Genomic DNA, 12146 nt, shown 5'->3' on the forward strand with positions numbered 1-12146 from the left:
GAATCAATCCGAGAAGGCTCAATGGGAGAAGCAAAATGAGAAAGAGAAGAGAAGTTCCTGAGTCTCTCTGCAGGACGACCCTGATGCCAAAGATTCCTTCCGGGATGTGCTTCACACGATATGGACCCGCCTCCAAATTCCCGTCCAGGTCTATGGAGTCCGGGATACTGTCGGCTCGTCGAGTCTTCCAAGGCCCCTCTTTCTCCGCAGCCCGTTCAATGATATATGTTACCATCATCACAATACGAAACGCCACCCAGCCAATCCAGATCTATATCATAGTGCGAACATCCTTTGCGAACACCGCATCTCTGCCGCCTTGCGTCCACCAAAAGTACCACGGAGCCAACAGCTCCCGGACTTTCCATCTCAACCAGCTGACCTTTCCAGCACTACCCCATCTTACGAGGGCATCTTCCTTGGCCTGTTCCATCTCGTGCCTCCGGAGGCTTTCGAACTCTTGGAAAATGGCACTTGGAGAAGAGCAGCCTCTACGTTGAAACAATGTCGATAATAAAACGGCGTCCTCGAGGCAGAATCCAACGCTTTCGCCATTGGGAGGCATCTGAGAACCAATTAGTAGCATGCACACCGCTCAGAGAGGTTTTTTACTTCAAAGACTTACAGCGTGGCATGCGTCACCCATCAAACCGACACGGCCCTTCCACCATGAACCCTGTGATTCCAACATGCGGACAGGCCAGTAAAACTGGTCATCCCAGTGATCGATGATCTCCTTAATGCAAGGGATGCTCGTCGAAGCATACCGCTGGATCATGTATTTCTTGGTTTCTTTGGCCTCTTGATCAGTCATTGTCCAGCCCTCTCGTGCTTCATCTGGCTTGCTCATCGTAACGGCGATGTACAAATTCGATCGTTCCTTGTTGCAGTAAGCTGTCACCAGCATCCCGTTCTCGGAAAGATTGACCGCAGCGTCTTTGAAATGGATGGGTGACTTGACCAGATCTGCTCTCAAAATGCCTCCGGCGGCAACACAGCCGGTGTATACAGGTTTTGATCCAGGGTCAACATACTTCATGCGTGTGGCGCTGAAGATCCCGTCAGCTCCGATAAGAAGGTCACCGCTGTCTCGTCTTCCGTCCGCAAATTTGGCGGTGACTTTATCACTCCTTTCGGTGATCTCGACGAGTTTTGCGCCATATTGAATGTTGATATCCCTCTTTTTAGCTCCAGCCAACAGACAACTGAGCAGATCCCATCTCGTTATTCTCATGGCCCCATAGCCGACCTTGTCCGCTCTGTCAAAATCAACAATACCCAGTTTTCTGCCACTGTCAATGGAGAACACCTCCATGGCCCTGGTTTCCGCGGCGAGGTTTCGGGCCTCATCGAGCACGCCCAGGTGGTCGAGGTATCGTAAAGCCGTCGGGGTCAGATTTACCGCACCACCAACTGTGGCAGGAACCGTTCGAAGTTCGTAAACGACCACTTCAAGCCCGATCTGATCGAACGCTAGAGCCGCCGCGATCCCGCTGATTCCACCACCCACGATGATTGCCCGTGGCCTGGACATATCGGAAGCCGTTGTCTTCAGCGAAATACTCAAACTCTGTTCAAATGGACGAGCAGCTGCAAATGTTGAAGATCTCTAACTGTCAATCGACCAGGGTCTGTTTTCAAAGAGAATAGTGACAAGGACCGAACAGACCAAAACTATCAACCCTTAAATTTATTGACTTGATCTGGCAAAAATCAGGGCCATTATGCTGGGCAGAAATATTACAATCGTATACAGATCCACCGTTCGCCCGCAAGGGCTCGGATTTGCTCAGAATATGTTTCGGATGGTGTGGTACCTCCGCTCCGTGTTGAATCCGATGGTACCGGGGTCTTCGGCAGCCCGGCCTGGAAAGGCAAATTGAATACATACGGATGCAAAATGGGCTTCACGAGGTGTAAATTTCGGAACCTTACGTGAAAGCTGGTTTCGAGGTGCATAGACCATGCTCACAGCCGGAATCCCTTCCACTGGTTGAGCACGAACATTTCTTGATAGGAACCCATTCAGAGCGCCTCTTGTGGTGAGCAGAGTATTTCGACAGTCTCACATGCTTCGTACCTCAGTCAACTGCGACCTCGCTGGAAAGAACACCAACATGGCTCAAGACTCGCATTCTGCGTTTGACACTCCTTTCGACCAATTGCCCAATCCAAAACGCGTCTGGGTCGGCGAGCCTGGAAGCCGCGAAGAGGGCCTGGGGAAATTGGCCCTACTCACTCCTGAGGTAGTCGCTCAGGCGGCAGCCAGTGAGATCAAAACAGGGAAAAGGGTGGGGCTAGATTGGAATCTGAAGCAAATGGAGGTATCCAGCAGAAGCAGGCATACCTGCCAACACCACATCCTCACTACTCTGGCTGGAGCTGCCAACGACGACATCTACATCTTCAATCCTCGTAAGTCTGATCTGGAGTTCTGCAGCACATACTGAGACATCACACCTCCTCGACAGAGCAAAGTAGTCAGTGGGATGGCTTCAGGCACTTCTCTCAGCCTTTGGATATCAATGAAGCGGGCTCAGACCCCATTGTCAGCCACAGCACTCCAAGGGTGTTCTATGGGGGCACGTCGCTCAATGAAATCCGTGACCGCTCAAATACCAGGATCGGTACTAATCACTGGGCTCAAGAGGGAATTTCAGGTAAGACTGTTGGCCGAGTCCGCCCTCCGTTCCATTTGCAAGTCCTGAAACCCAATGTACCCATTCTATAGGACGCGGGGTCCTCATCGACTATGCTAGCTGGGCCGAGAAGAACGACATCACCTTCAGCGCCTTCGAACAGCACCACATCAGCCTTGACACGATCCACCGCATTGCCACCCAGTGTCGCATCGAATTCAGGCGAGGTGACATCCTTTTTGTCCGCACTGGGCTGACGAGAGAGTACGAAAACATGACGCTGGCTGAGAAGAACGCCCTCAACGCGAGAAAGCCGCTGCACGCCGGTGTAGAGGCCACCACAGATGTCCTCCGATTCTTGTGGGACATGAAATTCGCTGCAGTGGCCGGCGACAACTTGAGCTGGGAGAGCTATCCCTCCAAGACGCCTGGGATATTCATGCATGAGTGGCTCCTGCCGGGCTGGGGTATGCCCATCGGTAAGTGTCTGGCTTGTAGACGTCACCTTCTCAAGTGGGAGCGCAGGCTCCTTTTTGTTTTCGAGGGCAAGATCTTGGTTTATGGGTAGCAATGAACTGACATTTCGTATAGGAGAGCTCTTCGACCTCGAAAGACTGTCACGCATGTGTAAGGAGCTTGACCGCTACACGTTTTTTGTTACGTCCATGCCCTTGAATATGCCGGGAGGAGTGTCGTCGCCACCAAACGCTATGGCGATATTCTAGATGTTGCATGGTTAAGGGTAGCCAGATGTGGTACCCAATGATCACGTTACACGCATCTTGATTCAATTGTCCGATCTAGGTGTATTTGGGGTATGGAAAAATTAAGCCTTTGTCTACCTTGTTGACAGGAAATGCTGGAGCATTTAGAATAAAGCCCGAGCCTAGAACCCAAAAAAGACCACATGACTTGATGATTTTTAGGTGTCGCTATTTTTGCACTTGATACTGGTAGTATTTCGTAGACGACTCGTGTCTTTCCGAAAGCCAGATCCGAAGGCGGCTTCGGAATCACACATAGGGTACGGCCGATTCACTCAGGCCAATAGACTTACTCTATTCACCGGAGATGACTTTCGGATATGAGTCTCTACGCTCTGTTTGCACCGTCAAGAGTCTGGGTCGGTCTGCAAGCAAGTCCCTGGGGGGTCAGACCTGAAAAGGGGGAATGCATGATGTCCGCCCGACTCAAGTTTGAGAATTAGGCTGATGCGGGCTAGAGTCATCTCGAAAGATTTCGAGCAGTTCGAGTGCCTTTGATCAAATCGGGATGTAGTGATTCCCATTCCCCTCAGCCGCCTTTGCTCGCCATGGACAATAGAAGGTCACAACGTGAACACAGCCACTCTTCGGCTTGGAATGAGATCTATCACCTCCTCGTCACTTGAGTGCATTTAGCGCAATGAAAACACCAATATATGTTAGAGGGCAAATGTTTCATTGGGGTCAGATGTAACTAGGGCGAACTTTTGTTTCAAGGTCGAATCCGGGTGAGTGCAGGACAGCCTTCGGTGAAATCACATATAGATCTTTTCATAGATCTTTTCAATCAACTAGCACCGGCAGAGCAGGGTACCCACCAGCTTTCCGGAAATGTAGAGCTGGGATCGCAGCATTCTCTACTTCTCTGCCATGTTCTCAACCTGATGGATCTCCACCACATCAGCCAATTCAGTGTCCTTGGTAATCTCGAGTGGAATATGAGTGACCTCGTCGCCAAATATGGCGCCTATCTCCTCCAGCGACTTGTTCTTGGTCTCAGGGCAGTAGAGGAATAAGGGGACACATGCCACGACGAGAAAACACAAATAGATCAGGATGAGTCTGGCAGTCCATTAGCTCCGTCTGGTCTTGTGTCGTGCTTAGCATTTCTTATACTGGAAGACTTACTTCCATCCAATGGCATCCAATGCGGAAGCACCCGACTCCAGTTGAGTGCAGAGGATGACGAAATAACTGGCCACCGAGATCGAAAGGCCTTTGCTTCGAGACTCGTTGGGGAAGATCTCCGAAACATACACACTAGACACATCGTTAGCGCGCTGATGGCTCTGATCCGGCGAGATGGAACCTACTAGGTCGTTACATCAATGTTCATCGAGTACATCAGGATGTGAAGGTACAAGAAGACGATGGTCGAAATGGCCGAGGCGTGCGAATGGGTCGACGTGAAAGTCCCGAGAGAGGCGCAGATGCCGACAAGGCCCAGCGCGCACCCTGCCCAGCCCATGCGTAGTGCAGTGACGCGGCCCACCCAATCGAGCGTCATCCCGTTGAGAAAATTGCCGGCAAACGATACTGTCGAGTATCCCGCCGTGAAGAGGAGTTGTTGGTTGGTGGAGTGGCCGAGAAATCCGTACAAGAGTGGATTGTAAACTGGACACCATCAGTCTCAGAGTGATCAAGGATAAATACAGAAAAACGCATACTCGCCACAATCATGGTCGCGGTGAATTGACTGCAGAACATAATGAAGACGCCGATCATCAGTCGTCTCCGATTCGATGGGACCGTGAACATCTCTTTCCAACCAACCCGGCGGCTTTGCGCAAGTTGGTGCTGTTCCTGGATTTGCAGCAGCTCTCTCTCAATGAACGCATTGTTCTCGATGCCCCTAGAATGATGGAGGCGTTGAATGACTTTCCGGGCATCATCGCCTCGATCTTGAGAGACCACTGCGGTGGGGAAATATTAGACGGCTCTCGGATGTTTGACACATTGAAGGACAGAAGACTTACACCAGCGAGGCGACTCGGGCATAAACAAGACTCCCATTGCGCAAATCAACGAAGGGATTGCTTGGATTGCCAGCGGAAGCCGCCACTGCGCTCCCTTGGCATTGACATGGAAGAATCCAACGCCAACCCAACTGGCGAAATGTTACTAACAAGCAGCGGACTGATTTTGACAAGAGTAAACTTACTTTGACAGTGTATACCCCAGCGTGACAAATATGCCGTGAAATCCAACGGTCATTCCACGAGAATCAGGTGGGGAGATTTCGCTTTGATAGAGAGGAATAGTCGAGAACAAAGAACCTGTCGGAGTCTTAGTAGTGATGACAGACAACCCGGACGCAGGTAACTCCAGAGATCTTACCAACACCGAGACCCGCCACCAGCCGAAAGATGATGAACATTGTCATATTCACAGAGCCAGCCTGAAGAGCCCCGCCGACGGTAGCAATGAGCGTGCCGAGAAAGACAACCAATTTGCGCCCAAGCAGTTCAGGTGCAAACGTTGACAGCATGGATCCAATGACTGCGATTGTATTGTCAACAGAGTTCTATACAACAAGGTAAACACGAGTCTGCTTACAACAACCGACAATGAACATGCCGTTGGTCGTGCCATCGAGTGCGGCGGCGTGCTTATTCTTGTCAAGTCCCATGTACTCCCTCCTGTTCTTAGTTAGCCGTTCATCCTCAGCACGGTCAGACTCACACAAAGGAAGGCTGCGTGAGAGTTGTAGAGGTGATAGCCAGCGAGTATCCGCAGCATATTGACCCAAGGGCCACGAATATGGACACCCAGGTACTGGCTAGGGTTCGCGAGTGAGCAACCATCTTTGACGGATTGACTTGGCCAAGTTTGTTCATGCGTGAGCTCAAGAAAGAGAGATGGGCCTCCTAGATATTTATATGCTATATAATGGACAGCGGCGTATAAGAGGTCTTGTGGACCGGAGTTCCAGAGGATACATGTAGTTAGGTTGGGTTTTGCGGAGAATCTGGGGATCTATGGTGTTCGAACCTGTTGTCGCGCATGTTTCAGGCTCCTATCGGAAGTTCAGCTTCAAGCATTTCCATCGCTTGACTGCCCCGCAAGTCCGAGGTTCGGATGGGAGGTAGGTTTGCCAGACAGTGAATCCGAAAACGCTATCGGATTTATGGAGCTTCTAAATTGTGGGAGAGACAAGAGGAGGTGCACACTGATCCTATGGAGGACTTCCTACTCAAACACTTACACAAATTGATCAGGTTGATTCCTTGTTGCTAAATGAAGAGCTCGAGGAGCTGTGAATCCCTACTCCACAACTCCGCAAACCCACCCAGTAGTCCATCACTCTATCCATATCCCGGGGTCAGGGAGTTACTGCTGGAACTTGAATTGTAATAGCTTCAATCCGAACAATGTTAGCCTCACAGCAGACGCCTGTTTCAAGGTGAACGAAAAGCCGAAGTGCAGTTGTGAACAAGTGACGGTGAATGCCACTTCTATTTTTGAGGACAACAGATACAAAAGCTTTGATCTTCCCGCCTAGTCGACGGGGCGGGAACTTCTGTGGCAGTCTGAAGGACTTTCCAAAGGCCTCGGCACCTTCCACACACTCGAACAATCACAATGCCCAAGTTACCAGCATACCTGTCCTTTTTGTCACTACCGGCACTGCTCACTCAGACCGTCGCACTTCCGGCCTCAGTTTCGGTGGCAGCTACTGCGCCACCACAAGCGACAATTGTTCGTCGTTTCCCTGATGGAACCGCTCTTGAGAACTTGGCTGTGCGCAGCGACGGCACTATCCTGTTGACCAGCTTGTACACGAGAGAGATCTTCTATGTCGACCCCATGAACCCTCAGAACGTATACTCGATCGCCAACTTGCCTCCTGGAGACACCTTCACCAGTATCACTGAACACGGCGATGATATATTCTATGTCGTGTCGACAAGCTTCCAGACCAACAACCACCAGCCAACAGCTGCCGACACGGAGAAAGTATGGAGCTTTAATCTGCGCGACTGGAGTGGCAAGGGAAACACATCGCTGCCTCTAACCTTGGTCTCCAATATCACCCAAGGAGGATTTTTGGATGGACTGACCAGCGTCGATGGAACCGATTACCTGCTTGCCACCGATGCCCAAAAGCCCGTGATCTGGCGCATCAACACTGTGACCGGGGCTTACGGCGTATCTCTCAATAGTTCGGCTCTTGCTCCTGTTGGCACGGGGGCCGTCCTTCCGAACGGGACTGTTGGCGCAAATGGCTTATGCTACCGGGCTCCTTATGCATACTTCAGCAACACGCGCCAGAAAACATTTGGTCGCTATACCGTCGGTCCGGCGGGCACGGCTGTCGATGGCACTCTCCAGATTCTCGGGGTCGGCACCGTCATAGATGACCTGCAGCCTGTCCAAGGTAATGGAAGAGGCGCTTATCTCACTGCACCCGTTACCAACCAGATCGTATATGCCCCAGGCAACGGTTCCAATCAAACAACTCCAATCGCCGCGGTAGGGGGCCCAACATCGGTCCGCTGGGGACGAACTCAACGAGACCAGAACACGCTTTATATAAGCAGCACAGGCAATAACACAGCGTATGCTGGCGTCTCAGATCCGGCTTCTGTGCTCACCATTGGTGGCTCCTTGTCGAAGATTGAATTGGGTGGGACGTGGGCCGACTGGCATTAGATGCTTGCAAGCCAAAAAGTGAAAGGTCGTGCACAACAGACAGGCTGATGAGACAACAAGGCTTTTAGTACAAAAGTAATTCTCTCGTAACTGCTCTTATCACCCATTTCAATGCGGGAAGTCCCTAATGCTGATTAGAGCTTTTGGGATCTATGGCTGGCCCAGAAGTGCGTCACTGCGGCGGCCAGAAGACAGACTCTGGTATTGTTGCGTTGTATCTGGACGGAAAGGACCAGCTTGCCTGGTTGCCGCTCAAGACGTTAGGATCGAAATTGATTTCGTCCACTTCGATCTGTGAGTGCTGCTGTGGGTTCTCCGTTTCCTCTGCAGGGAGCGTCCAATGCAACCCATCATACGTGATGTCGGGTCCTTCTCCAAAATCGAAATAGGCCGCGTCCAAAGAATCGAGATCGGCTGTCCCAATGTCGGAAATTGTAGATGGTTGATCGCGGACTGATTCATCACTTCTGCTGCTTCCACCACCACCGCCGCCGCCACCACCACCAGCAAGGGCTGTTGCCACTGGCTGTTCCGTACGTTCACCTATCTGGAATTTACCAAATTGGCCACCCATAAGTTGCGGTTCCGATCCCTGCGCCGGCCTATCTCTCTGCGTGACATATGCACGACATGCAGACTCCAAGTCCTTGATCACGGCTAGGTACAGGCGAGCCACGAGGTCATGCTTGGCAAAAGTTTTGAGGATGGCAGTGCTGTCCCAGAGACACTCATAGAGAGGGAAACGTTGATCGAGGTTGGCAAAGAAAGCCAGTCCGACAACGAGAGCGGCAACTGAAACCGAGTTGACCACGAACGGTAAATGTTTCGGGAGATTCGGCCATTTGACGAGGTTGCGAAGCTGTGAAATGATTCGTGTGGCAGAGTCAACACAGGCGTAGGCGTATGCGGTCTCGGGTGCATCAGGAGCGGCCTGATGGGAGCTATGTTCGTTCCATTTCTCTCCCTGATGTCGGCTGCGGTTTTGAGACACCATGTGGATGAGGAAGGGTCGGGTCAAGAGGATGATGGAGACATAATCTGTCTCAGCACTCATGGTCAGCTGGGAACCCTTTTCAGACTCGCACAGATTAGTTGATTCCCACTTACATCCATTGCGAATGTGATAAAGGCCCATGTTGGGTCTTTTGCTGCCGGTCAACTCCAGCTCCGGGCTGATATTGTCAAAAGCCAGGCCCTCTCGTAGCAGCGAGAGCCAAATCCGATGGTTTTTGCTGATGCTTTCAACAATGTTGCTATCGATGACACTCTTGCCATAGATTCCGCTAAAAATGGACTCGGTGATGTAGCAGAGACCCGCCACAGCGGAATAGTTATCTCCAGCCAGGGCATTTCGACTTTCCGAAGTAGCCATGGGCCGGCCCAAGGAACACGCCAGAAATACGTCCAACGTCCGAATGTTCCTCCACGCTCGCTCTCTCGCCTCGTACCCAGCCTTTCGGAACACCCGCGAGATGTTGCGCCGGTGGATGCCCAGGGCGTAAGCCGCTCGCTCAGCATTTCCAAAGCTCAAGAAAGCGGCGTCACGCCGTGAAGCTCCAATTAGGAACATAGTAATAAGAATATGGCATTGGATGCCCAAGATGGCTGGCTTGTCGATGAAATGCGTCATGGTAAGATATCGACCCGCATTGAAGTAGCTCTCTGCGTCTTCGTCCGAGAATTCCGGGCTCGCTTGCGCCCCAAGGGCGAGGATCAGATAGTATTTTGGACTGACGGGATCTGAAGGCTCGACTGGCTGTGAAAGCCAGGCTCTGAATTTGGCCTTGATTTCATCGGGATCTAGCACATCCAGAATACAGGACGTCGACCACAAATAGTCAGCAAGTAGCTGCTTCCCGGTTTCGATGTCTGGCTTGGCCATTGAAAGATCTTTCCCCGTGCTGAGCCAGTCATGATGACTAACTTCGCCAGATTGCATTGTCAAATCATTTCCTGGTTGGGACATTGATTGCCATAGTCCGAATTTGCTCTGGACGAGGTGTCGCACATTGTGCAGAAAGGAAAGATTGGCATATTCGCCGATGAAGACGAAGCTGCTGTTGGGGTCGCGCAGGAGCCTTGAAATTCCAGGGACAGGTATGCGTAGGTGTGAGAGGTGAAGATCTCGTGGTTGGCTATCAGTGGCATCGATGACTGGATCTTCCTCGAGCTCACCCACAGCTGGACTATCTTCGGAGGGTTGCAGAGCGTTATCGGGGCGTACTTCAACGTCGCGACGCCGAGGGTCACTGAAGTAACAACTGTGCTCCACCTTTCGTTTCAAGCAACGCGTACAAGGCCGTTGTCCATTGCACTTCTCTTTGCGTCTTTTGCACGAGTCACAGGCGTTTGGACAGCGCGGGCCGTTTCTCTTCCTGGCTGCTCTGGTAGATGGAGACATCATGTTGTGGGACTTTGATGGATTGTCTCGAAGCTCTCTTCGGAGGTCCTGATAGTTCTTTGGTTGGACATGTCATCAAACAAGACGTAGAAATGCAACTTGGCGATCGAGGTCTGGGACGTTCCCTTCCGCGGACAGGAGAGAAGGGTAGAAGGTGTGGAGAGAAACGCGGGGGGGAGGGATCATGAGCTCATGAGCTCTGGGCAGCAGGAAGGCCCAAAAAGTGCGGAACCGTGGGCCGCTCTCACCTCACTACAAACTTTGATTCGAAGTTGAAATCTGGGGAGGTCGGGCAGACCGACTACGGGAACTAAGGTCAAGTTAAAAAAAGTCTAGAATCAAATGTGTCACTGGCTTCCTGGATTGCCAAGGTACCTGAGTATTAAATCTATTTGTATGTATGGCGAAGGTGCTCACGAAGGATAGCTTGTGACCATAAGACAGAGGTCTTTTCGATCTGCCTCCGCCGTCTTTCTATTTCTTGAAGGTGATCTTGTTCTTGATGGTACCTATCTTCTCGATGCCCAATTCCATCACATCACCGTCATGCAACCAAATCGGAGGATTCAAAACAGCCCGAGCGCCCAGCGGTCTGTCATTGTCAGCAATTTTATGAGGACATCCTAAAGCAAAGACGGACCACTTACGTTCCAGTCAGTATGATGTCCCCAGGCAACAGTGTCGTCCCTTGAGACGAAAATGAGACCAAACGCGCTATTGAAAAGATCATATCTTTGGTTGAACCATCCTGTATCAGTTCCCCATTGATCTTCGTCCAGAGGCGCATCTTCTGAACGTCCTCCACAGCATCAGTGGGGATGATGCAAGGCCCTATCGGACACCAGCCGTCACAATTCTTGCCCAGGGCGCCCATCCTGTTGCCCTTGCGCATCCAACCGTGATGGGTCATATCGTTACCAACTGTGTACCCCAGCACGTATTTCAGCGCATCCTCTTCCGGCACGTTGAGCGCCTCTTTGCCAATGACCACAACGAGCTCGACTTCACAATCCAGTCCATCATCCTGGCTTGACAAATCAATAGGAACGTCATCGAACGGTCCGATGATTGCTGTGACAGGTTTGTACTAAATACCTTCATCAGTGGGCATCGAAGCATGATATCTTCGATCGACCTACAAAGAGAACTGGATACTCAGGAAATTTGAAACCCATCTGGGAATGTTAGTTCATGTCACCCTTGAGCTCGAGTCTCATTGAACCTTTTCCGGCACGCCTTTATAGGCAACTCCAAAGCCACGGACTATATGTGTAGTGCTTCGATTCAGAGGAGCAACGAGTTTTTTGATCTTCTGTACCGAAAGAAAAATTAGCAGTGGAAGAGATGAAGACCTCATCAGGAACTCCCGACCTTCACATTGCTGGTGACTTCGAATTTATCGAAGATGTTCCCTTCGATGACTCGAGCAGTACTAAAACTGCCATCTGTTGATTCGCCCGCATCACCGTAGTACTCTGTATCGTCGTCGGCGATAAAGCGTACCAAGCGCTATTCGATATCTCAGCATAATACAAATCTCCGTTGGGGTATCACGCATACGGAGAATTTTGCCTGGACCATATTGTATCACAACCTCAAATCTTCGTGCAATGATATAGCACCACTCTCATCGATCTTTCTGCTTCAATTGTCTACAGAACTAGGACTCGCTTTTGATACAATGCCATG

The 12146-nt window shown here is 51.1% G+C and overlaps 6 protein-coding genes across 6 annotated transcripts; 2 read left to right on the top strand and 4 right to left on the bottom strand.

Annotated features, from left to right (window-relative positions):
- Positions 1 to 271: 271 nt before the first annotated feature.
- On the bottom strand, positions 272 to 1534 carry Z520_01667 (uncharacterized protein; the record flags this gene model as incomplete). The annotated part of the gene is made up of 2 exons (XM_016772183.1): positions 272 to 565; positions 626 to 1534. 2 exons carry the CDS (start codon positions 1532 to 1534, stop codon positions 272 to 274), a joined length of 1203 nt encoding a protein of 400 aa, XP_016637322.1.
- A 583-nt stretch (positions 1535 to 2117) lies between these two features.
- Positions 2118 to 3364, top strand: Z520_01668 (uncharacterized protein; the record flags this gene model as incomplete). The annotated part of the gene is made up of 4 exons (XM_016772184.1): positions 2118 to 2415; positions 2472 to 2660; positions 2732 to 3118; positions 3231 to 3364. The coding sequence occupies 4 exons, from the start codon at positions 2118 to 2120 to the stop codon at positions 3362 to 3364; spliced, it is 1008 nt and encodes a 335-aa protein (XP_016637323.1).
- Positions 3365 to 4260: 896 nt separating this feature from the next.
- Positions 4261 to 6207, bottom strand: Z520_01669 (uncharacterized protein; the record flags this gene model as incomplete). Its single annotated transcript, XM_016772185.1, has 9 exons — positions 4261 to 4465; positions 4532 to 4663; positions 4717 to 5017; positions 5071 to 5316; positions 5380 to 5510; positions 5565 to 5679; positions 5741 to 5902; positions 5960 to 6039; positions 6086 to 6207. The coding sequence occupies 9 exons, from the start codon at positions 6205 to 6207 to the stop codon at positions 4261 to 4263; spliced, it is 1494 nt and encodes a 497-aa protein (XP_016637324.1).
- Positions 6208 to 6985: 778 nt separating this feature from the next.
- On the top strand, positions 6986 to 8056 carry Z520_01670 (uncharacterized protein; the record flags this gene model as incomplete). The annotated part of the gene is made up of 1 exon (XM_016772186.1): positions 6986 to 8056. One exon carries the CDS (start codon positions 6986 to 6988, stop codon positions 8054 to 8056), a length of 1071 nt encoding a protein of 356 aa, XP_016637325.1.
- A 172-nt stretch (positions 8057 to 8228) lies between these two features.
- Z520_01671 (uncharacterized protein) lies at positions 8229 to 10460 on the bottom strand (the record flags this gene model as incomplete). Its single annotated transcript, XM_016772187.1, has 2 exons — positions 8229 to 9094; positions 9164 to 10460. 2 exons carry the CDS (start codon positions 10458 to 10460, stop codon positions 8229 to 8231), a joined length of 2163 nt encoding a protein of 720 aa, XP_016637326.1.
- Positions 10461 to 10931: 471 nt separating this feature from the next.
- Z520_01672 (uncharacterized protein) lies at positions 10932 to 12038 on the bottom strand (the record flags this gene model as incomplete). The annotated part of the gene is made up of 6 exons (XM_016772188.1): positions 10932 to 11049; positions 11105 to 11544; positions 11597 to 11632; positions 11680 to 11769; positions 11829 to 11966; positions 12018 to 12038. 6 exons carry the CDS (start codon positions 12036 to 12038, stop codon positions 10932 to 10934), a joined length of 843 nt encoding a protein of 280 aa, XP_016637327.1.
- Positions 12039 to 12146: the final 108 nt, after the last annotated feature.

Source organism: Fonsecaea multimorphosa (assembly GCF_000836435.1).
Source record: "Fonsecaea multimorphosa CBS 102226 unplaced genomic scaffold supercont1.2, whole genome shotgun sequence".
Taxonomy (NCBI): domain Eukaryota; kingdom Fungi; phylum Ascomycota; class Eurotiomycetes; order Chaetothyriales; family Herpotrichiellaceae; genus Fonsecaea; species Fonsecaea multimorphosa.